The sequence below is a fragment of the Propithecus coquereli genome, unplaced genomic scaffold, assembly GCF_000956105.1.
Source record: "Propithecus coquereli isolate 6110/MARCELLA unplaced genomic scaffold, Pcoq_1.0 Scaffold710, whole genome shotgun sequence".
Taxonomy (NCBI): domain Eukaryota; kingdom Metazoa; phylum Chordata; class Mammalia; order Primates; family Indriidae; genus Propithecus; species Propithecus coquereli.
The window spans coordinates 1179641-1202140 of record NW_012153175.1 but is presented as its reverse complement, the minus strand read 5'-3'; the positions used below and the strand labels follow the sequence as shown (position 1 = coordinate 1202140).

General features: G+C 52.9%; 1 protein-coding gene across 1 annotated transcript in view; it reads left to right on the top strand.

Moving 5' to 3' along the window:
- The first annotated feature begins 1918 nt into the window (after nucleotides 1-1918).
- Nucleotides 1919-22500, top strand: part of LOC105824109 (transcription factor COE3) — a 40423-nt gene continuing 19841 nt past the window's right edge. The window contains exons 1-4 of the mRNA XM_012661474.1: nucleotides 1919-2001; nucleotides 5394-5511; nucleotides 11046-11176; nucleotides 11671-11797. Of these exons, the coding sequence (XP_012516928.1) occupies nucleotides 1987-2001; nucleotides 5394-5511; nucleotides 11046-11176; nucleotides 11671-11797 (391 nt within the window). The 5' untranslated portion in view covers nucleotides 1919-1986. The remainder of the gene's footprint in view (nucleotides 2002-5393; nucleotides 5512-11045; nucleotides 11177-11670; nucleotides 11798-22500) is intronic.

Sequence of the window (22500 nt, the reverse complement as noted above, 5' to 3'; positions counted from 1 at the left end):
CATTGCCATATCCAAAATAGGGAGTGCGTGTACATGTGCGTGGCATGTGTGTGTGCATGTATGTACCTGCACTTTCTCCAGAGTCGACCACACGTATGCTCAGCATGTTTCTGGGGCCCAGCACCCAACTTTGTCCTGCTGATTTCTGTAGTTGACGATAGTTAAGGCCCAGGAATGCCAAAATCAGCTCATCATGGCAGTGCAAGGGCAGAAGCTATTTAGGGTGTCTTCAGAACCCGCTCTGCTCTCTCGGAAGTAGAAGGATGAACTGGCTAAAAAGACATCAAGGAATTTAAAGAAGCCTCCTCTAGAGGAGGAAAAAATCGTTCGTATCACAAACAAAGCTCCCGTGGCCGGCTCCGCGCAGGTACATCTATAGACGCGCTGCCTCCCCGGCCGCGCCTGCTCCAAAGATTAGCCGGGCGGTGATGTGTGGTATAATTGCACGGTGTGGCTGTCCCCGAAGTGAAAACCTAATTGCCTGACAGGACGATAAGTTTGTGGCGCCCTCACCTTGTTAGGCCCTTTCTGATGCAGTTCCGACACGGCGTGGCCGCAGGTGCGCCTAATTTACCTCGCTGCAGAACGCATGGCGTTTAATTGCACGGCGGTTGTTAGGAAAAATTGGTGGGTGGAATATCGAGTGACTCACTGTACGCCAGTGGCAGATGGTGTTAAGAGACGCTGCGAGCTGAGTGTGTAGGTGAGGTGAGTTAATAAAAGATGCAAATTCTGGCCTAAAATAGTGAGGCCGTGTGGTACGTTAAGAAAACTTAATTAAGGGGCCACATTCTTTTCCCCATCAATTGGATTTTCTTCTGCCGTGGTAAAAAGCCATCCAGGAGATGTTGGGAATGCAGTTAGAGACGCGTCTTTTTATTTTCCGTGATCAGGATTGCCGATGAGGAACCTGGAACATGAGATTGAATTTAAGGAAAGCGGGCGGAACTTCCTAAACGATGCGTAATCGCCAAGTAGGACGGATGAGAGTCTGGGGGTTTTGTTTATGACCTTGCTGCACAGGATGCTTAGATACCTGGAGGGAGCAGACAGCGGAGCACGCAGGGATGGGAAGGACAGCGCGATGACGTTTCTGTCACAGCCTCTCAACACACTGTCAGGACCCCCGAATCCCTGTGCCGCGCAACGCAAGGGCAGGGCTTGGCAGGAAGTGGAAACGGCGCGCACATCTGGCCTCGCCGCCCGACCCTGCTGCCCTCTGCTCTCTGCCCGAGTAAAGGTTTCACTGCCTTGTCAAGAATCATTGATTATTCCCCCAAAACCACACAGAGACCTTTCACAGAAACCATTGCAGCTCTTGAAACAATACTCTCTCCACCCCCAGTCCTCTCTTAAGAGATGTACCTATTGCAACTTTTAAAATCCATGTTTGGGCAGTGGTGTCTTCTGGAGTTGGGGTTGCCAGGTGAAAAATACAGCACGACCAGCAAAGTTTCAATTTTGGGCAAACGACTATTTTTTAGTGTAGATAGGCTTTGGGATGTACCTGTATTGGAAAATTATTTGTTGTTTATCCGAAACCCAGATTTAACAAGGCACCCTGCATTTTACTGGCTGGAGCTGGCAGCCTTGTCCGGGGTGGGTATTTCCCCCAGTGGTTAGTGGGCTGTGCAAAGATCCAGGCAAGCCATGGCCAAGCTGGGAGTCGCAGTTGCTGTTGTCATAAGGTGTGGAGGTCTGTAACATCAAGACGGATGCAAGTCACTGCCTCACCTGTGGCCAGAGTCCCAGGGCCCTGCCTGCCCCCCACGCTCAGTCTCTTCTCCACGTGGACCCTACGGGCAGATGGCAGGAGTTGTGGGCTGTCTCTACTGTTCCCCTGCTAGAGTGTCTTTTGAAGAGTTTGTGTCTTTTGTCTGATGACCCTAACAAATATCCCTTTCTTTGTATTTTTATAGATTCTTTCTAAAGTTTTTCCTCAAGTGCAATCAGAACTGTTTGAAGAATGCAGGCAACCCTCGAGATATGCGGCGATTTCAGGTATCAATTTCGCAAAGACGCACAGACCGTCCTGACTTTTCATGTGAAACTTTCTGGTTTTGCAGTTGCTCAGGAGGTAATCCTTACTTCTTTAAGGGTCTGGGAGCAAACTGGAATCGGTTCATTTGTTAAAATACATCAATAAAATGCTTTTGAGACGATCTGGTATCTCTGGGTATGCCAGATTCACCAAGCCTAGCCATGGCCCACGATAGACCGAGGTCAGCTTTGCACGTGTGGCCCAGGCCGAAGATCTGAGGCTAGATGGGCTGGTGAGCTTCTGTGGGACGAGCCCTAATGCAGCCTTTTGGGCAAACTCGAGATCTTGGGCTCTGCTCATGAAGGGTCTGCACCTGCTTGACACAGGCCTCTGCAAATTCCAAAACATTTTCCTACCCCCACTTTCCTTCCCCTGAGGTCTAACGTGTTCTTATTTCCTTAATTCCATGCCCAGTTGCTAGTCTGTTCTGGATCCGGGCTAAGTCCTGGCGCTGGTTTGCCTCAGGGTTTCGTCTGAAGGCGAGAGGGAGCGAGCTGGTTGGGTGCAGGGACAGATTATGATAACGGGTCATAGTTTCCTTGGCTTTGTCAACGATTAGGAGGAGACTTCAGGGTCAAAAGCAGTCTGCACACCTGATGGATAACTTTTCTGGTTTTAATTGTAAAAATATTCTGGCCTGGGACACAAAACTGCTGCTGGTACCTCCCAACCAGGGAAGGGTTTGGTGGCCAATAGCACCACTGCTAGACTGGATGAATGATCCAAGGACCAAATGATTCCTACTTGGAATTTAGACGATTTTTCCATCAAGTTGCTCAAAATGTTTTTTAGAAATTTAACCTCCGCTTTGGTCCTTTGGCAAAACCCTTGACAGACATCTGTCTGCGGGCCCAGGCAGCCGGGCAGAGAGGGCAGGCCGGCCCGCAGCGGTGAGCGGTGGCTGGGGATGGCGCTTCCTGCACACGGTTGGGCCTGCTTCCATTTCTCACGCACAAGGCTTCACGGGGCACTGGTGATATTGATCCGTCTAAGCAGAGTGGAGGTCGCCCTGGGCCGAGGGGCCACGTCCTTTGTCCTGATGCAGCATCCGTCACAAGTGATCTCCTGGTCGACTGAGGAGCCCGTAGTTACTAGAAGGACTTCCTCTGGTCTCTTCAGCTAATCTCCTGCCTCTCAGAAGGTTTAACTGGACTTAAGAGCACGTCAGGGCTTACACGACATTCTCAGCTGGTTTCACAGCCTCGGCACCTTTTTGCAGGTGCACCGCGGGCCTGGCCTGGCCAGGAACGGAACGCAGCTTCTCTGCTTTCTCAGCTCAACGCGACTCTTCTCCCTTGGCGGCTGACCTATATATAGACGACAGAGCAAAGACTGTCTTTTTTAAAATTTTAATGTTTATTTCTATCTTTTCGTGGTTTTTTTTTTTAAACATATCATGGTTTAGGAACTTAAAAAGGGTCATCATTTCTGTGCCTTGGTATCAGTCACGTATCTTTGCACCACACTCAGATGACCTGTTCCCTCCATGCCCAGGGTGGGGCCAGACCACCAGGAGGGCACCTTGATGAACAGGAGCAGCCCCTGATCTCCATGCACAGGCTGCCAGCGCTCTAGTGGCACCAAAGTGGCAGCAGAGCCACCTCCCGCCAGGGATCCAAAGGGCAATGCCAGTGGGCGTAGTCAGAAGATGCTGAGATTCCTGAAACCAGACCTGGGGTCACTGCGGCTGCACTGACAGCATTTCAAGGTTTAGTGTGGCCTGATGTTGTCGGAACATCAACGTTCTTGGCAGTGCCCAAGGGGAAGAGAATTGTCAGGGAAGCTGCCCCGATAGGGAGCTTTGTGGGGGAGGATGCAACGTGTCCCACCCCTGCTTCTTAATCTTCTCGTGGGGCTTGGGATTTAAAAAAAATAATCAGTCGCCCACATGTATTCACATGTAAGGATGTAGTTTTGGCTTTTTAAAAACTCCTTAAAATACTGTTTGTTTATTTTTAATCACTTCTATTCATCTTTTATTAGTTAATTTATTTCATTAATAGGCTTTATTTTTCTTAGAACAGTTTTAGGTTTACCGAAAAATTTCACAGAAAGCATGAAGAGCTCCCCTTCCTGCAGTGTCCCCCATCCTTCACCTCCCCCGTTGGTGGGTGGGCTCATTCCTTACCTCTGATGAACAACACGGACACGCTAGCGTTCACCAAGGCCCTCTGTGGCCTTGGCTTCCAATAGTTCATTGTACGTGGCGTGGTGTTCAGCTTGTCCGGATCTTGCTGGGGAACCCTTCTGGCTCTGCCCGCTCCCCTGCGGTCCAGTTCTCTGTAGGGCATGGTTCTCTGGGCTGGTGCTGACCCAAAGACCTGGCCCAGTCCGCCCAGATCTAACCGTGGCACGGAGCCACGCTTCCTTCACGCCAGTCCTGGCTCACGTCCTGGGAATCCCGGTGCAAGACCCAGGTTAAACGTGGGCTCGGAGCTTTGCCACGCCAGCTAGTCTGGAATTAACGCACCACGTGGCCCACCTCTGTTAGATCCCAAGGCCAGGTTGTCATTTCCTGCTTCCTGGGTCCACAAGGGGACCTTTTCCGGGATGCTTGTTACAGCTCACCTGGGAAGGCAGCTCTGTGTGGCATGATCCTTTTTGCCTCTACCAGGAGGCCGCTGACCGTTCAAGGAAGGAGGCCTGATCTGTCCTCTCTCCCTGGCCATCCTCCGAGCCTGGACCCATGCGTGGGCGCCTTTCACTCCAACAGAAAGGGCATTGCTGGCATAGCAGGATGCTTGCCACCCTCTGCAGTGAACTTGAGAAACATTTCCGCTATTCATACTCAACTTGGTCTTTTCAGATGCAAAAAAGTTCATTACCAGACATCCAGCGTAATTGTAAAATTGACCCAGGGATCACTTACTGGTTAAATGTGGGTAGCAGGAATGTTCCTGATTTATGAAGCCTTTTTTGGGCAACTCGGAATGCTCCCAGCTCTTCAAGGAAGGATGGTCTCAAGTGAACTAATTTTAATTAGATAAACTATCTAATCAATATGTGAACAGATCAATCAAAGCAGCGGCTTTAAAATGAGTGGCTAGAGGGGTGTTTCTGAAGCTAATGGCTAGAAGAATATTTCTCTGAATTGAATTCACTTGTTAGCATAATAGGAGATTAAACTGTAATTAGTGGAGCAGGTTTTGAAGGGAAGCAATCTTGAGTCAAAACAAAACAAAACAACCCACCCACCCCCATTAGCCAAAAAAGCTGTGAATGCAAATCACAGTGGAGCATTTCCAGGAACAAGTGAAGTTTCGCAGCGTTCGCGACGGCTTTCGCTTTGCCTCGCGGGTGGCTGGGCTTTTCCTCCGCCAACTCCATTTTCAAATCCACTTCATCTTCGCAGGTTGTTGTATCGACAACGGTCAACGTGGACGGCCACGTGCTGGCCGTGTCAGACAACATGTTTGTGCACAACAATTCCAAACACGGGAGGCGGGCCCGCCGCCTAGACCCGTCAGAAGGTACGGCCCCTTCTTATCTGGAAAATGGTAGGCACATGTTACATGTCTTTTTTTTTATTTGCGATGCTTCTTTTTCTTTGCACCATCCTTTATGTTGATTCCTGTGGAGTTGCTCACACCAGGCCTGCCTTGGGCAGCCCTCCGGAGCCCAGGCAGGATGAGGGCGCGTCCCCACGGCGGGGAGGGAGACGGGCCTCGCGCACTCTCCTCCTCCTCTCCCTTATCTCTGCTCGGTGCACACCTCACCTGCCACGGCCTTCATGCAACTGGTTTGTTTGTTTCTGAGCTTTCTTTCACTTACAGCTTTTCTCGCAATTTTAATTCATCGGTTTTACGTTGGCTTGTCGGAAGCTCCCACGCAGTAGCCCATCCCCAGATGCCTTGTATGTTTCAGTGGGTGGTCACGTCCTGGTCCAGCCAGCTTAGAAGGGGCTGCCAGGACCACTTCCTGTCCCTGGTTGGAGTGCGCGCGCGTGTGTGTGTGGTGCGTGCATGTGTGTACGTGTGTGTGTGTGCTTGAGAGTGGGGTGGGGTCGGTGAGTGGGTGGGTGGGTGGGTGAGGTAAAAAGTCAGCATAAAATGTTTCTTTAAAAACCAAATGCTTCCAATCGATCGACTTCTCGGTTTGCTTGTTCAAAGAGAAGAGTGTCCGTAAGAGTGGATGACAGGGGGCTGTGTTCTTGGACATGGAGTTGGAATTTAGAAAGGTGCAGACACAGTGGGCCTCATACCCAGCCCCTCAGTACAGCCTGCTTCCGGCGTAGGTGCAGGACCCACAACTAAACACACCCCCTTTAAAATAAGATCATCTCCTCCATTAACTGTTTCATAATGACCGTGAGATTCTGACCAATGTGAATTGTTGAGAAAGACACGTGAGTGTTTTTTTAAAAAGTGAATTGCGAACAAAACAGCACGATTAAATCCTTTAGAGCAAAGAGCCCATAAAACTACGTGGTTTTAAGACAAATCTCCTATCCTGGGGCCCCGCATTCAAGAGTCACGCATGAGGCAGGCGGACACGGACACAGGGAAGTGAATGGAGCATGTGCAGGTTTTCAGAATGAAATATGATTCAGATATAAAAACGGGAAGACAATTTATGGATCTGCTGTGGTCCACAAAAATAAACTAATTTGTTTTTCTACATTAATGACTAAGGTATAAGAGAACAAAAATATAATAATTAAAGGTCGCCCTGAGCACCAGAGTCATTAGAGTCTGTGACGTATTGTTTATCTCCTTCCTCTGCGCTGAAGGTAGGTGTGTGTTTTGCTTAGCAACCATCACTAATGAGGTTCACAATTAAGAAGGTTGAATCCCCGGCCCTCGGTTCCCCGCGTCCCCAGAGAGCGAGCGTGCAACGCGATAGGTTCAAGGAGGCCTCCTCAGCCCTCTGGTGTTAGGTTGTAGTCTGGGTCCAAAATCAGCCTCTTCTAATGAGCTATTATGATCTGAGCAAAGTACAAGTATTTATTTTTGTAAGTAGCATGAAAAAGCATTTGACTGTAAGCAGAAAATGCAGCATTTAGAAAAATAAAGGCCACTAGTGGGTACCTTGGAGATAAAACCCAACTCATCAAAGGCTATTTGCAGAAGCTGTCTTGCTCAGGATTTTTTTATGTTTGTTTCTCAGTATTTTATCAACATTTAAACCAGTCACTTTCTTGCAGGAGATGGAAATAGCTTGTCCCGCCCTAGAAAGGGACGACTCATTTTAAAATGCAAGTAGGTGCCTCTGAGGACCAGCACGAACAGGCTTTCCAGAAAAAGGCACTCATCGTGGAGAGTAGGGTTATGTTATTTTTCTGTAATTAATGCCCAGTTATCAAGTGCCCTAGAAGAAGAACAACAGAGCTCTCGGTCATGCCTCTGTCACTTCCTGAGAGAGTGGACACTGAGGAAGTTCTGTTTGGGTCTGGCGGTGTCGCTCCAGAGGCCCACTCACCTCCTTCCGCCCGGTGAGGTCAGTACACATCGCAGGGGTGGGAGGCTGGCCTGGAATTGGCCCCTCCTCCTTTAAGGAGAAAGTGCCCCCCAAAACCACAGATCCGTGCTTCCGTGCAGCCTCGACCAGCTAACACCTCATTATCCAATCATCTAATATTCACCAGCAGTGTGTACACACTCGCCGATGGTTTCCAAGTAAACGAATTCCCCCTGCTGCTGCTGTGGATGTCTGCCACGGCGTCCTTTGAGCTCACAAAAAGCAAGGCAGATTATTTACAGTCTTGAACACGAGTGAGGGAAAACAACCATTCTGCCTTCCAGCACAGCACAGTAGAACTCGGGCTTTAATTTTTTTTCCTTGTCACTTGTCCCCTCCTAAACGACTCCAGCCCTGTTTAAACCTCACTCGAGCCCTGCCCAGCACCCGGCCTGCAGCACAGAGGCGATTTGCATGCCAAGTGCCGTAATGCGGTTAGGTTTATGCAATAAGGACAACCGAATCCAGGCTGCGGGGCTTTAGCGAGTTAAAGCGAACAGATGGCCCTAGGAGAGGTAAAGGTATAATCCTATCAGCTGGAGTATCAGCCAGCCATCTGGACATCCCAAGCACAATTACAAGACATTTTAGCAGGCAGAACAAAGAAGTCTTCATGAGGCAAGATTAGGCCTGTTTGAGTGCCTCAGTATTGTGGATGCCGAGGAAGGTGACAATGCTGTGATATTACTCGGGAGAGCTTGCTGATTAGCAGGAGCCAGGACCAGGAGGCTGTTTACTGATAGAACACTGGGCATGGTGGAGAGACCCCCAAAGAAAGGAAGGAAAAACCGACTATTTTGGTCAATAGCACTGGTTTCTAAGTGGAGTCACCCCCAGCCCCTGGGCTCCTGGCCCCAAGATGAGCCCATCTGCACGGACCGGAGGAGAAAGCTGGCAGGGTCATCGGCGTCACAGAGGGTGTTCTTAGCAAGCGCCTCTTCTCCCAAGTAGGCTGAGAGCATCCTCAGAGTTAAAAGCAGGTCATACTGGGGCATGCCAGATGCGCGGGGGAGACACCACGCTTCCTTCTCGTGGACCCTGGCGGCCCTGGGCCACGCCGAGAGCTCGCAGACCAGGATCTGCCTTCCGGGGTGCTCCCCACAATGCAGCCTGGCCCGGGAGAGAGACGGGGGGCTCCGTCACCCCACCGTGTTTCTGTTCATCTTCTGCCATCTTCAGCTGCCGGGCCAGCTCCTGTCATCTGCTTGAGTGTATTGTGCACCGTATATCATTAGATCTCTAACGCTGTCTGTGTAATTCATTTTGCTATGGTTCCCACTGAACACATGTTCCCTCTCTATATGTGCATTGAAATGCATGCAAATGCAGGCAGAAGGAAGATGGCTATCGGTGGCCAGGAGGCCGAGGCAGGCCCGGGCTTTCTTTCCGCTGAGCAGCACCGCACATTCCGAGGTGATGTGGCTTTCCACTGGGCCGCAGCTGCCAGAGAGCAATCTCTTGTGCACGCAGGAGATCCTGGAATCTTTTTTTCTTTTCTCACCTCCAAAGTAAATTTGTTTACTGTAATTTTTTTTTTTTTTTGTGAATTATTTGCCATAATTGGCTGTGCTGATGAAGGTCACCCCCTCGGAGGAGACTTGTCAGTCTTTAGAGAGCTGATCCTTTTCAAATGCTCTCCATGCAATTAAGAAAAGCAAATGTCATTCGGAAGCCTCAGAAATGAAAATTTGTATGAACTTATTAGCATGAAGTCAACAGCGCTAGTTAAGGGCAGGTTCCCAGTGTGTGCTTTGTGCCTCTGCTGCGGAGGGAGATGCGCGTGGAATGAGCAAATATAACCCCCGCTAGTCCGACATTAAAGCAAACAAAGGAAGGTGGCATGTCGGCGGTGTGCTAAACAACAATAGCTAATGGTGATTAACTAGACAGTGTCTGCGAAGTGCTGCCTCTGACCCGTCAGGGAAACCACGGCACGCAGGCTTCCGGAAAACTCCTGCTTATGAAGACGCGTGACCAGATCTGACCCAGAGTCTAAAAAGATGATTTATCTGAAGCCGAGCTACACAGGGGCTCAAATAAGATGAACAACCTAATAAGGCCCCACGATGTCTTTCGGAGGGCTCTCGTACGCAGCCGTAGCGCCATGAGGGAGCGGAGCCAGGAGCTGGGGTGGCGTGGTTAAGCCACTTCTTGTTTATCAAGCTTAGTTACTACCTTTTTGGACAAATATCCCCTAAGGTGGTTATGAGCGATGGAAGAGCACCAAACTGACGCGGGTGCCCCTTGGGCCTGGGGTCGGGTTCCTGGAGCTGCGGCTTACCTTCACAGCCCACCCCCCACCCCAGCGAAGCCAGGAGGAAGGAGGGATGGCACCCCAGTGTCCCAGGGCTTGGTGTGGGGGATCCCTCCTCTCTCGGAGGACTGAGGCCTGGCGAGGGGGGTGATTGTGTCCAGACGTCAGCAGGGAGACCTGGCACGTCCCGGGGCACAGTCATCCGTCCCCCGGGCCCACACGGCCTGTTCTTTGTAGTTTGCCCCAAAGGTGGAGTAGGCCTGCGGGTCCCGAGGACAGCGGCCCGCCCAGGCAGGGGCGCCTGCAGGTGAGAGAGGCCAGAGCCTTTCCCGTGGCGGGAAGCGGGCGTCGCAGGGGCACCTCCTTTGCAGGGGAGCCCGCGTACAACAGGCCATCAAAGGCGGTTACAAAGGTCCACGAACACCGTGTAAAGGAAGAGCTGATCAAAGCCCAGAACAAAGCGGGCCTCCGCGAGGCCTGCAGCCTCCAGCCCCGGCCTGGCCTCCCTGCCCAGGGCTTCCGAGAGCCCGTGCTGGGCCTCCCGCCTGCCCGGCTCCCCGGGCTGTGGCCTCTGGGCCCCTCCCCCACCGTCCTTCTGCCGTCTGCGTGCCCCCAGCAGGGCCGCCTGGCGGGTGCAGCGCCATTGTAATAACTCATGCAAATGTGAGGGCTCCTGAGACAAAGGGAGGTCAGGCCAGTGGCTCGGGGATTCCTGTCGACAAACAATATTAGATGTAAAATGTGTACCTTTGACAAAAGTATTAATATAGTGCTTTTGATTTTTTTCTTCCTGATGAAAAGTGAAAAGTAGTAATTGTGGAGTGACAGAGGAAAATGAAGTTTTGAACCAAAAGGCAAAGTTCGCGGATGAAAAAACCCAACCCAATTAGCTGCTTATGAGGAATCGAAATGCAAGGCGTTTGCTCTTCCATCTCCTTCAACAACCTTTTGATTGACTCTGCTTAGATCTGTACAGCAAGGCAGATAAATCGACACGCCACATGCATGTGATGCTTAATCATTTGTAATAGTCATATTTGCCCTGACACATAATTTGCTATTTCAAGCCATTTTTTTTTCTCGCTCACTAGTATTCCGCAGCTCGGCCTTTGCTTTATAAAACATTTAATAGTTTGCTTTAAACACATCAACATGCTGATCTACGATTGCCCTTTGCGCACCGCCTGGAGGAGCGGCGGCGGCACGCCTCTCCTCCCGCGGCGGCCGGTGGCCGATGGCCCAGCGTGGCGGCGGGCTGCGCTCTAAGTCGCGTTCTCTGTCTTGTGCGAGCAGCCACTCCCTGCATCAAGGCCATCAGTCCCAGTGAAGGCTGGACCACGGGGGGCGCCACCGTGATCATAATCGGAGACAACTTCTTCGACGGGCTCCAGGTGGTGTTCGGCACGATGTTGGTGTGGAGCGAGGTAAGCCTGCGACGTCGGCCCGCCCGGCGCTGCGGCCGTTTGCACGAGCTGCCGATAGGGTGTTGACACGGGGCACCCCCTGGCAGAACCCCCTTTTAACGGACAGTTCGCCCGCGTCAGGGGTTTCTCCCGTGGTGGGTATAGGATGCCCCCATCCCATAACCCTTGGGTTTAAAACCTGCGGTCGGAGGTCCCCCGTACACTGGAACAATTAGTGCCAGAATTACTAGACGCAGGTTTGAGGAAACATATGGTGGCAATTTTCATATGAATGATGCCCTGTGGCCTTTCCTGCAAACTAAAACCCAGGATCGTTTGCAGATATTTGTCTTAAGGAGCACTGTAGGTCCCGAGTCTCTGGGTGACAGCTAGAAGGGAGCATTCCGAGACGATGGTCCAATTTGTGCTCATTTTGGTAATTATGTCCAACTGGCAAGTGTCCGCCTCTCATGGCCAGCGCCACTGAACGCCTGTTCACTGTGTGGTTTTTGTAGCTGATAACACCCCACGCCATCCGAGTCCAGACGCCGCCGCGGCACATTCCTGGAGTTGTCGAAGTCACCCTCTCCTACAAGTCCAAGCAGTTCTGCAAAGGTGCTCCTGGCCGCTTTGTCTACACAGGTGAGTCCACCTTTCCAACTTCCACGGGAAAGCGGGGGATGCCTCGTGCCCAATAGGAGATGCTCGTGAGGGCAGCTTACGGCTGTGTGGACAGGTGCAGGGTTCTGTGGGGAGGATGGGCAAGGACCCCTTGGCCCACAGGCTGAGATCTGGCAGGTGTGTGGTTTCCACATCTTCGTCTGAGATGGTGCACGATACCGTGGACAGATGGAGCCCCCACAGCCGTGTGGCCTTGGGTATCCCCCACCCCCAGCTGTGGGCCTAAGCCTTCTCACCTGTGACACAGAGTGGTGGGGGTGGGGTTGTCAGTAACCACGGTAACCCCGGCTTTCATTGGCACAGTTGCCTGTGTGCCTGGCGCCGGGCCATTGCCCTGTGACGCTGCTGCTGCTCAGTTGCATGGGCTGAGGCTCAGCAAGGTGATGAAGCCACCAGCCCAGGCCATGCACCCAGTAAATGCAATGTAAGCCCACTCTGCCTTGCTCCAACCTCGGGTCTTGAACCCTACGTGACACGTCTCCTTAAAGGGGACCTGTGTTCTTCGAGGGTGCAGGGCAAAGTCCTGCCGGCAGGAAGGCTGATGTGTGCAGAGACAGGGATCTCTGCACAGGATTTGGTAGAGACAGGGGTCTCACTCTTGCTCAGGCTGGTCTCTAACTCCTGACCAAGCGATCCTCCCTCCTTGGCCTCCCAGGGTGCTAGGGTCATTGAGAAGTGTTTTTAAGGATGGACAGCACCTGCTGACACCCAGTGAAGGTGGAAGGGACAGGTACTTGTTAAATATTTGTGGCTCGACCTGTGTGCCAGTGAGTGGGTGACCGAAACCTGGGGTCCTGGGTGGCCCAAGGTCCATGGTGGGAGCCCGGACTGGGGGCATGTCACCTCCTGAAGGGTGATCATTGCGATGCAGTCCTCCTCTCCTCCGTCTGGCAAATGGGTGACACGGAGGGTGTCGGGGTCTCTTCCGCTTTGAGGTTCAAAGAGGTATCAGAAGTCATTCAACCTCTTCCCTTTTTTGGAAGGACTGCATGAGTAGGAAAGCCACGATGTCGGTCCTCCCACAGCCCGCTGACCAGCAGGCCCATGTCACCTCAGGGGTGCACCTGTATGGGTCCTCAGAGAGGGCCTGACTGCTGTCCCGGGGTGTCGGCCCGACTGCTCAGCACCCCTGCATGTGGCCAGGGTGGGAGGGATGGTGCCTGCCCCACGCCAGGGGCTGCTTTCAAACCCATGGGATCAGCACACAAAGAAGCAGGGGCCCGGAACTGCCAAAAGACCGCGGGGGAAGTGGGCGTAGCAAGATGCTGACGGGGCTTCACGGCCACTTCTGGGGCCTGAAAGTTCTTGGCCCCCTCGTAAGACCGGAGATTGAGAGAGGGCAGCTCCCTCAGTTTTTGCGGCTCCCAGTGTATTAAAAAATAAAGACAAGTCACGAGGGGTCGTAGCGATTGGGGTGTCTTTTAAGCACTTATATACTTCAGCAAGTAAGCGCTTTTGCTGTGCCGCAAAGTCCAGCCACCGTGGGTGCCAGGTCCCTGGGAGAGGCGAGAAGTCGGAATCCCGCCGTGGGCACGGGGTCCTCTCCAGCGCCCTTGCTGTGGGCCATGTTCGTGTGTTAGCTGCAGGCACACCTGTGCGCATTTCAACACGCCCCTCGTGTTAACCGTGGGAATCACACGTCCCTGAGTCTCTGGCCTGTAAACTTCAGGCTGCAGGGGCGGCAGGCCCTGTTCAAAGACCCAGGGTTTGCAGACAGACCCCACTCTACTCCGCGGGGTGTTGGCTGTGGGATCTGGGCACATGCTTCCTCTCTCCTCGGAGTCCCACTTCCCCTCGGTGCTCCCCGGAGGGTGTTGGTGAGACCCAGTGTGCAGTGTCTGAACCGTGGCGGGTACTCGGTAAACGGGACTTCCAGTAGAAAGTCAGTGACGTTGAACTTCGTCGGGGTCCGCAGGAATGCTGGGAGAGTCCTGAGCTCTTGGGAGGTGGGGACGTTTGTCATCTGCTCACGAGCCACGCGCTGGCACCTGTGCTGCAGCGGGTACGTGTCCGGGATGGGCTCCTGTGTGGGCTCATGTCTGCCCACGTGGTCCTGGTTTGTGGCACCAAAGTGTTCACGTGGTGCGTGCGGTGTCTGCACGTGGCAAGACTGCCCGCTTCTGCACAGAAACGGATGAATAAATCACTTGTTCTCGCATCGGACTGTCCAACCATCCCAGTTGAACTCTGGCGGATGCCTTCAGTGGATGCTTCCGTCAGTTCAGATCTTTGCACACAGGCTTTTCGGTGGGGAAGTCTGCATGGCTGTTGTTCGAGGGAGACTTTGTTTTTTTTTAGAAGAAACATGGCAGCTCCCTTCCCTGCCTTGCCTGCTGTGCGCTGAGGATGCTGTGCCCGGTGCTGCAGAGACAGGCCCTGGGCTGAGTGTGCGTGGACAGCGTGGTGTGCAGGGTGGGAGGGGCTGCCTGCCACTGGCTGGCAGTTGTCACATGGCAGAGCCCTGCAGTGGCAGCGTCCCCCGGTTCCCAGCTCTCCCAGGCCTTGCCTTCATTACTCTGCGGCCAGTGGGGTCGGCTCTCTCTGCAGCCCCTGGCCGTCTGCCCAGGTAGGATGACTTCCTTGGCCAGAGGTTTCCTCTTCAGATGTCTGGGTGTCCCCTCTCCTTCCCCCAAGGAAGCAGCGTCTCCCTGAGTTAGTTCCAGCCACCACCTGGCCTGCCCAGACACCCACCTCCCCCATCTGCAGTGGACATGGTGTCCTCCCAAAGGCAGCCTGGGCTTCGCAGGCACAAGTGCAGGGCCTGCCGCCCAGGGCTGTGTGTGGGGTTTCTTCTGTCCACATGTCCCCCAGGACTGGGTTTGCAGTGGGGCTCTTCAGGGAGCTCAACTTTCTGAGCTGGTGGCTAATGTATTGCCTGCCCCACACCCGTCATTATCGGGAATATACATTTCAAAGGTGATGTAAGGGGATGCGGCTCTACACTCTCTGGGAGCAGAGGAAAGGTGGGGTCATAACCTGTCTGACCTGGAAGCTTCTGTCTGATTTGCATTGCCCCGAAATTGATGGGGACAATGAGGTAATCACCGGGAACTGCGCTCCCTGCTGAAAGCTGAGCCAGCCCCTCTGGATGTCGGGAGGTGGGCGCCGTCCCTGGGGCGTCTGGTTCCCATCAGTGTCCCCCGCCCTGGGGGCTGTGGGACACCCTCACATTTAACCTTCCCTGCGTGAGGCAGGCTTGGGGCCGCCAGGCTGCAGGATAATGAACCTGTGCTCAGAGGAGGGGGCCGCCTGCCACCCTCCAGAGGCTGGGAGGGACTTTGTGAAAGGCCTAAATGATCTGTTTACAGTGATCTGAGAAACACCAGATTGTCCAGAACCAGACCCTATTAGTCAACCCAGAGTGGCCCTCGCCCTGCCCCACCCGGGAGGGGCTGGCAGGCAGGCCCCATCCATCCGTCCATCCATCCATCCAGGCCCTATGCCTGCTGCTCTCAACTCCTATAAAGACACAATTACCTTGGGAGGCTGTGGCAGTTCAGTTGATTAGCACGGTGAATTAAAAGAATGAGTCACAAATGACATGTCCAGCACTTCCATACTGGTTCTTTGTATTCCCCAAGTGCCTCACCCCTGTTGTAAGAAGGTCAAAAATTAGAGAGAGAGAACAATTTTCAAGCGGCTAGCACTTAGGAACAGAATTAACAATCACTCTGTATGTAATTGCCAGTTAATAGTAAATTGCCTTCTAGACTGTAAAATGCAATATAAACTGGTGGGCACCTAAAATTAAATTAATGAGATATTTGCTGCATTTAAAAGTGAATAGTGCAAATTAATAACTGAGTGCAATGCTTGTTTTAATATTTGTCTAGTAGTGTACCATTTTCTCGTTTAATAATAATTAAAATAGTCCCGAATATCCTACCTGAGAAACGGTGTAGGCAGATCGCGGCGTTTCACGTTCGTAATTCCAACGGTGGAAACACATCAGATTGTTAAGAGTAGTAGAGGAAATTATTTTTTAATTAGAATATAAGCATTACGATGCTATTTGATTAAGGCAGATTGGAATTTGTATGCTTCTAATTGAAATTGTGTTATCGAGAAAACTACTTTTACAGACGCGTTTTCGAGTGTGAACATCGTGGCCCCGGCATGTGTCACCGTCTCCTTACAGTGTCCCTTTGGCGGGACGGTTTCCTATTGGAAGAACTGAGGAGTTGGAGGTGGCTTGACTCGCATCAGAGTTCACGGGGTGCCAGGGACGCGGCTGGGGGCCCTGGCTGTCGACCTCGTGCACCCAGTGTTTGACGGACCGTCCCCGTGTTCTAGAGATTTCTTTTGCTCAATTAAAGAAATTATTACAAATTACTGGGAGTCAACATGTCATCTGCGACAGACTGAACCCAGTTACTGAACCAGATACTGGCGGTTGAGAGCAGACGCATCCAGAGTGGGCACTGCGCTCTTGCAGCCCAGCACCTGGACGGCTCCCAGGTCTGCGATGCGCTCACTAGACGGGAACATAAAAACTATGATTTTCTGCACAAAGACGTGCATTCAGTCTCAGCCTTGTGAAATCATTACTCAACTAGTAATTGCTAACAGTTTGTGTTCTTTCTGATATAGCATTTGTGTTTTTATTTTTTAAAAAAGTCAGATGGTGCCTTAAAACTGGTGACGTGTCGAGGGGGTGCCGCTCTGCTCTGCGAGGCTGTCCTGGCTCCGCCGGGGTGGGGGTTTCCCACCGCCGAACCCCACTCGACTTCACCCAGTGAAAGCGCACACGTTTCTGAAGTATCCTGAAGACCTTGTGTGCAGGTTCAGATGCGGTTCTGTTGACACCGTGGAGTCGGTGCTGCCCGCCGTCCACGGCCAGCGCCAGCTACCTGTCTCGCAGGCCGGTGCTTCGCACACAAATGCCTCGTGTCCACAGAGCAAATGATTCCTAATTGCCACCCACGAATCGTACTGTTTTTACTATGCTAAATGCTAATGCTTTCCTTAAGGGTAAGCCACTTGATTATTTCAGTTATAAAATTTTACCCACAGACGTGGGCATCGTGAGAAACACATACTTTCATCACAGGTCCTAGAGTTTGGGGAAACTTCAGCCCAGTTCACTAGGTGACTGTCACCTGGCCCAGCTGGTGAGACCCAGTGGCTCGCGGCTACTGCCCGTCCGTTGCTGTCTGCGGCGGGCACTCCTGTGCCACCCTGGCTGCACTGGTTCAAACTCCATAGTTGAGTTTGTCGACGGTGTCAGAGGAATTCCGTGTCCCACCGTCCTTCCCAGGGAGCCCCCAGAGAGTAGACACCTTTGCTTCTGTATCAGGTTAATTACACGGGAGAATAGCTCAGTCTGCATTTTCGGCTCAGGCTGGCTCTAGACCTGCCCAGAACGGGGGTAATCTCCCAGGCCGTGCGTGACTCTGACAACGCACTTCTCCTCCCAACCTGGCGCCACCTTTGCTTTGGTCGTTTGTTTAAATGTGGACGGCAAAGGGTGGGTTTTTTTTGCATTGGCCGAAGTGCTGTGCATCCCTGCCTCAGTCCCCTTCACCTGGGAGTGGGGACCAACTGCCATCGTTGGGGTCATTTTCAGGGGTCCCCAGGGCCCCTTAGGCAGAGCTGCAAGGGAAGGGAGCAGGGGTTGCCACCTGGTGTCCTCCCCACTGTCTCGGCACAGCATTAAACCAGCAGCGATCAGTTAACCTGCCAGCATGCTAAGTGGGCGCTGCAGTGAGATTCGATAACGCGTCCCTTTAAGGAGCGGGGCCGTGAGGGCTCCCAGGGTCATTGCTGTCCCCTCTCTTTCCTGTCTCGGAGGAGGCCAGGAGAATGAGACACACCGTTTGTGCTATTGCACAAGTAGACTATTTGTCCTAATCAGTGACACCCATTTACTAGAATTGCTTAAAATGAACTATACCTCATACAGAATCGCACATTTAGAGAGTTCCATTCATCATCTGAAAATTGAGGGCTAGTAAACTTTTCTGCTCCTCCAGTGGGATCGTAGGCATGCATCAAAATGTTAAAAATGATTGGTGAGAGGGAGCTGTCACCCATTTATCAAGGAAAAGAACATTATTTGCTAATTTCCCAACCAGGCTGGTGACAGGGTGCTCCGTCTTTAGACCCACGGTGACCAGCATGGCCTTTTTGTTATTAGTACAAGTCAAGCGCTTTTGGGCTGTTGCTAACAAGACACATTTGTCTGTCATCAGAGGGGGCTTTGGTTGCTTTCCAAGTGGCTGTGACCAAGTCTGCTCCCTGCACCCCGATTGGCCGCACTTGTCGGGGCCACGCGCACCCAGGAGAAAGGAACTGATAAATCACAAAGTTTCCACGTCAAGGTGAAGGTATTGACTCTTCAGCACCAAACCTGACAAAATGTAGCAGAGAGGAGACGGCCATTCATCTTCCCCAAAGGACAAAAGGGTCATCGGGTTTCACTTAGTAATTGTGGGGATGTGGACGGCAGAGCCAGCCCTGGTCCGCTTCCCCCGGAGCCTGGCACGGGCAGGTGCGCTGGTCCTGCTTCCTCAGCCACCCTGCGGTGGCGCTTTGGGGGCCACAGGGAGGAGAGTCGTGGGTAGAAAAGGGTCACACTTGGGATCTTTGAGTTTTGGCTGGGAAGGATGCACTTCTGGACAGCACTTGGGGAAGGGTCCAGGAGATGGTGGGGGTGGGAAGTGAGCAAGAGAGCTACCTGTCTCCCAGGCCGGTGCTGCTCACACAGATGACTCGTGTCCACGGAGCAAATGATTCCTAAGCCACAGCAAAAGGCAGGTGATCAACTGAAGTGCAGAATAAAGCAGGGCGGGTCAGGTGTGACGTTTGAATTGCACACGTCACTCTGGCGAGAACTCCCGCGTTAAACTGCGGAGGCCGTGGGAAGCGTGGGGATGTCGTCCTGGTAGAGAACCCCGAACGGAAGCGTGTGGTTCTTTCGGCGTCAGGGGGCGATGAACAGATGCTCTGTGGTCCTAGAGGAACAGGAATGAGAACCAGATGCTGCTGCTTCTCCTTCTGACTCGCGAGTCGCTGGCTACACCCGCCTCCCACCCGATCCATTTGGTGGACGTCCGGCCACACTGCCGGCCCCGCGGTTGGAAACCGGAGGAGAGCGCGTTTCTCCCCAGCGTGTGCCTGGCCAGCTGGGTTGGTGATGCCACTGGAGCTGAGGCCACTCGTGGCTTCATGAGAAGCCATTGTTTCTAGAAGGTCTTGAGACCTTCACGTACAAACGTGCTGTACAGGCTGGGGCTTGAGTTGCAGAAGCGTAGCCTGAGAAAAAGTGCTCCCACAACACTGTCATTTGAATCAGCTGGGCCTTTTTTATTTGTTGTAGAAAATGCAAAATGAGTAAGATCTAGGTTCTCTTAGAATGGTTTTTAAATAAAACAACCACAACAAAAGGGGAGGCCGCTCGGGATGTGGACTGTTCGCTACACTAAAAATCAGAACAGAAGTTTTCAAATGCCCTTGATGAGTGGGCGGAATAGCATGGCTTCGCGAGGGACTCGCGTGCACGCGGAGGGTGCGTGTGCTCTGGAAGACTCATCGCAGGGTGCGTGAAATTTTAAATACAGACGCTCCCGTTGAGACGGTGGGCCGCTGCGCATCTTGGTAAGCACTGGTATAAATCTTCTGGGGACGGTTTCCTCAAGGTGCAGTGTGGTGTGGGCCATCTGCTCCCTTCCAGACCCCACCCTCGCCCTCGCCTTCTGAGACACCCCTCCCACGTCTTCCACCCGGAAACCTCGTGGCCTACCGTGGCGAGCCCCGGAGCCGCCTCGGGTCGCGGCCATTGCAGGCATCCGAGGGCCACTGGGGAGGCCGAAAGTCAGAACCTGGGGGCCGTTTGGGGGAGATTTTTCCAGACTCCGTCTCCATCTTTTCACCTCCTTTTGTCTTCCGAGGAGAAGGCCCTTGATGGGACTGTCCCCTCCGGCCCTTCTTGTCTCAGCCCTGAGATCAGTGGGGGCCGTGGCCTGTGGTACCACGTCCTTGCTGCCCTCGTGAACCTGTGCACCCAGGCTGGGGTCGGTCAGGTGCTCGAGCGACGGCAGTTGCTTCTGGGCCTAGTTTGCAAGGCCAGCTTGGTGTTTTTCCTAGCGGACACGTTCCCAGTACAGAAACATCCCACGTAATCCTTAGGTCCCTCGGCACCGTGCTTTCAGTCACCCAAGCCAAGGGCTGTGGCTCCCTCATGACGAGGTGACGTAGAGATCGCTCTACAACATACTTGGCATCAGGCTGTGGCGTATCCCAAACTGGAGACTGCACATGTGCCATGCGTTAAAATGGCGATCGTGTCAAAAGTTAGCTTAGTTTTAATGCCCTGAAAGGGAGATAAACGTGTCACTGCCAGATGCCACACGGGGTATCGGGGCTGCAGCCTGGCACGGCTCCCTGCCTGCAGGAAGCTCACGCACTGACGTTCTGTAGTTACAAACCCAAGGACGGGGCCCGTGTGGTCTTTGCTGTGGCACGGGCTGGTGGACACCCAATGCGTGCTGAACCCCACGCCTGCCAGTGGGTTGCCAGCCTCTCTTCCTTACTCCCCAAATTCCACAGCCGTCCATGCTACTCCTTTTTTGTGTGCTGGGAAAATACCAACTTATTGGACTGATCTTCGAAATGAGAGGAGTGTCTCATCTTAAGGGTGTGACATGGGATCGAAGGTTACTGTCTGTTGGTTGGGAATCTGCCCGCCTGGGCAGGCACTGGCTGGGCACTGTGGGTGATTCAGAGAGGCAGAGCAGCCATTGGGTCTTGCAGGTGCGCAGGGTGGGGGTGTGAGGGGCGGGTGATGACCCTCGCCCACTCGACAGTGGGTTCCTTGCCAGGGCAAGCGACTGTGTCTTCATTGGGGCCACGCCTGGCAAACGTCTGATGCGGAAGCCACATTTGCAGTCCCGCTGACTCCAACTCTTATGGGAACGAAAGCAGAGATAGAAACCAAGTTAATAAAATAATTGTAATGAAAAAGGTGCTAAGTCCGATGAGAAGAGGAACAGCTGAGGCGACGTGGGATTTCACAGGAGCGAGAGCCCCTGGGGAGGGGTGGAGGCTGCACCCTGGAGGTTCTGCGGGGGCCGAGGGCTGGGAGCAGGCCGGGCAGTTAGAGGGAGCGGGGCTGGGCAGTGGGCTGGCTGCCAGGCAGGGCGTCAGGTGAGGACACAGCCTGGGATGTGCGGGCCCCCGCGTGGAAACTGTTTTACTGGAGACATCATTCGGTGCGCTGCGTCAAGGACTGCGCTGTGGGGATTCCAGCATTTACGTTAATCTTGGTGAGGTCTTCAGGGCTGTGCCTTAGAACGTTCCTTTTCTTCGTTACACAACCTGAAAAACCAGGAGTTAACGATGCCTCCGTGGAGGGTAAAGGGTAGTCGTGTTGGGAAACCCAGAAGGGAGTCCCTCCCCCGGCTGCCCCAGCCCGCTGGGCTCCGCCACTTCCACTCCAGTGTGGGCTCCGCGCTCGCACACGGCTGGGAGCACCTTTATCGCTAAGCGACGCTCTGGCCCTGACGGGTGTTTCCCTCAGCATCGTATTCTGATTCAGATCAGAAATAGTAAAAATGTTTCCTTTTTTTCAATGATTCATGTGTAAAATTCACCCATAGTGTACACTTAAGTGGTTTTTAGCGTATTCACAAGGTTGTTCAAAAACGTTTTCATCACCCAGGTTGTGCCCGTTTGCCGTCACCTCCCCTGCCCTCCCCTCCCCCCAGGCCCTGGCAGCCACAGATCTAGTTTCTAACCCTGGATTTGCCCGTCCTGGGACACTTCATATGCACAGACTCACACGATACGTGGTCCTGTGTGTCTGCCTTCCCTCAGCATGAGCCGTTTCCATGGTGCGTCCATGCCCGCCTGCATCAGAACGTCCCTCCTTCGTACGGCCGAGTAATATTCCCTGCATGGATGTACCACATTTTGTTTGTTCATTCATCCGTGGGCGGACATTTGGATATCATGAAAAATACTTCTGTGAACATTCAAGAACGTGTTTTTGCATGGAAATATGAGAAATGTTCCATTTGCTTTGGCTTCTCAAAATAAAAAATGCAATACCCTCCGCGTTGGCCAGGTATCTTCAGGAAACCGGGCAGGTGTCACTCAGCACCTCTGAGCACCTACTGTGTGCAGTGCCCTGAATAGGGCAGACACGTGGCAGTGGGTGTCCTTCCTTCTACCTTCCGGGAGGGGGGCGGATGCCGGAAAAAGCGGATCGGTTGGCTAGAACGTGCATCCGCAGGAGCGTGGCCGAGCCCCGAGCACAGGAAGAGGGCCTTCCTTTTGTCCCCGGCCGTAGTAGGGCCACCTCCAACCTTGGGAAGGAGGTTGAACTTTCAGAGTTCATTTTTCAGTTTACCTCTGTGAGGAGATTTTCCGCTGGTTTGAAGTGTGCAAATCCATTGCCCGGGTGTTCTCCACACGGCGTTCTGTTCTCTGCTTGTATGTTCAGACCTCCCTCCTCCCCCCGAAAAGTCTCCGAGAGGCTCGACAACACAGATGCACTTGAATTTTCTTTTCTAGAGAAAAGGAGAACGTTAGATAGCATGTGCTCTCGATTGTGTTGAGGGTGATGTCTCTCTCCCTTTTGTTGACGGCCCGTCAGTGCTCAAGGTAGATCTAGGCTGGCGCGTTAGGACAGCCTTTGCAGGGGGTGCCGGGGCGACAGGATGGCC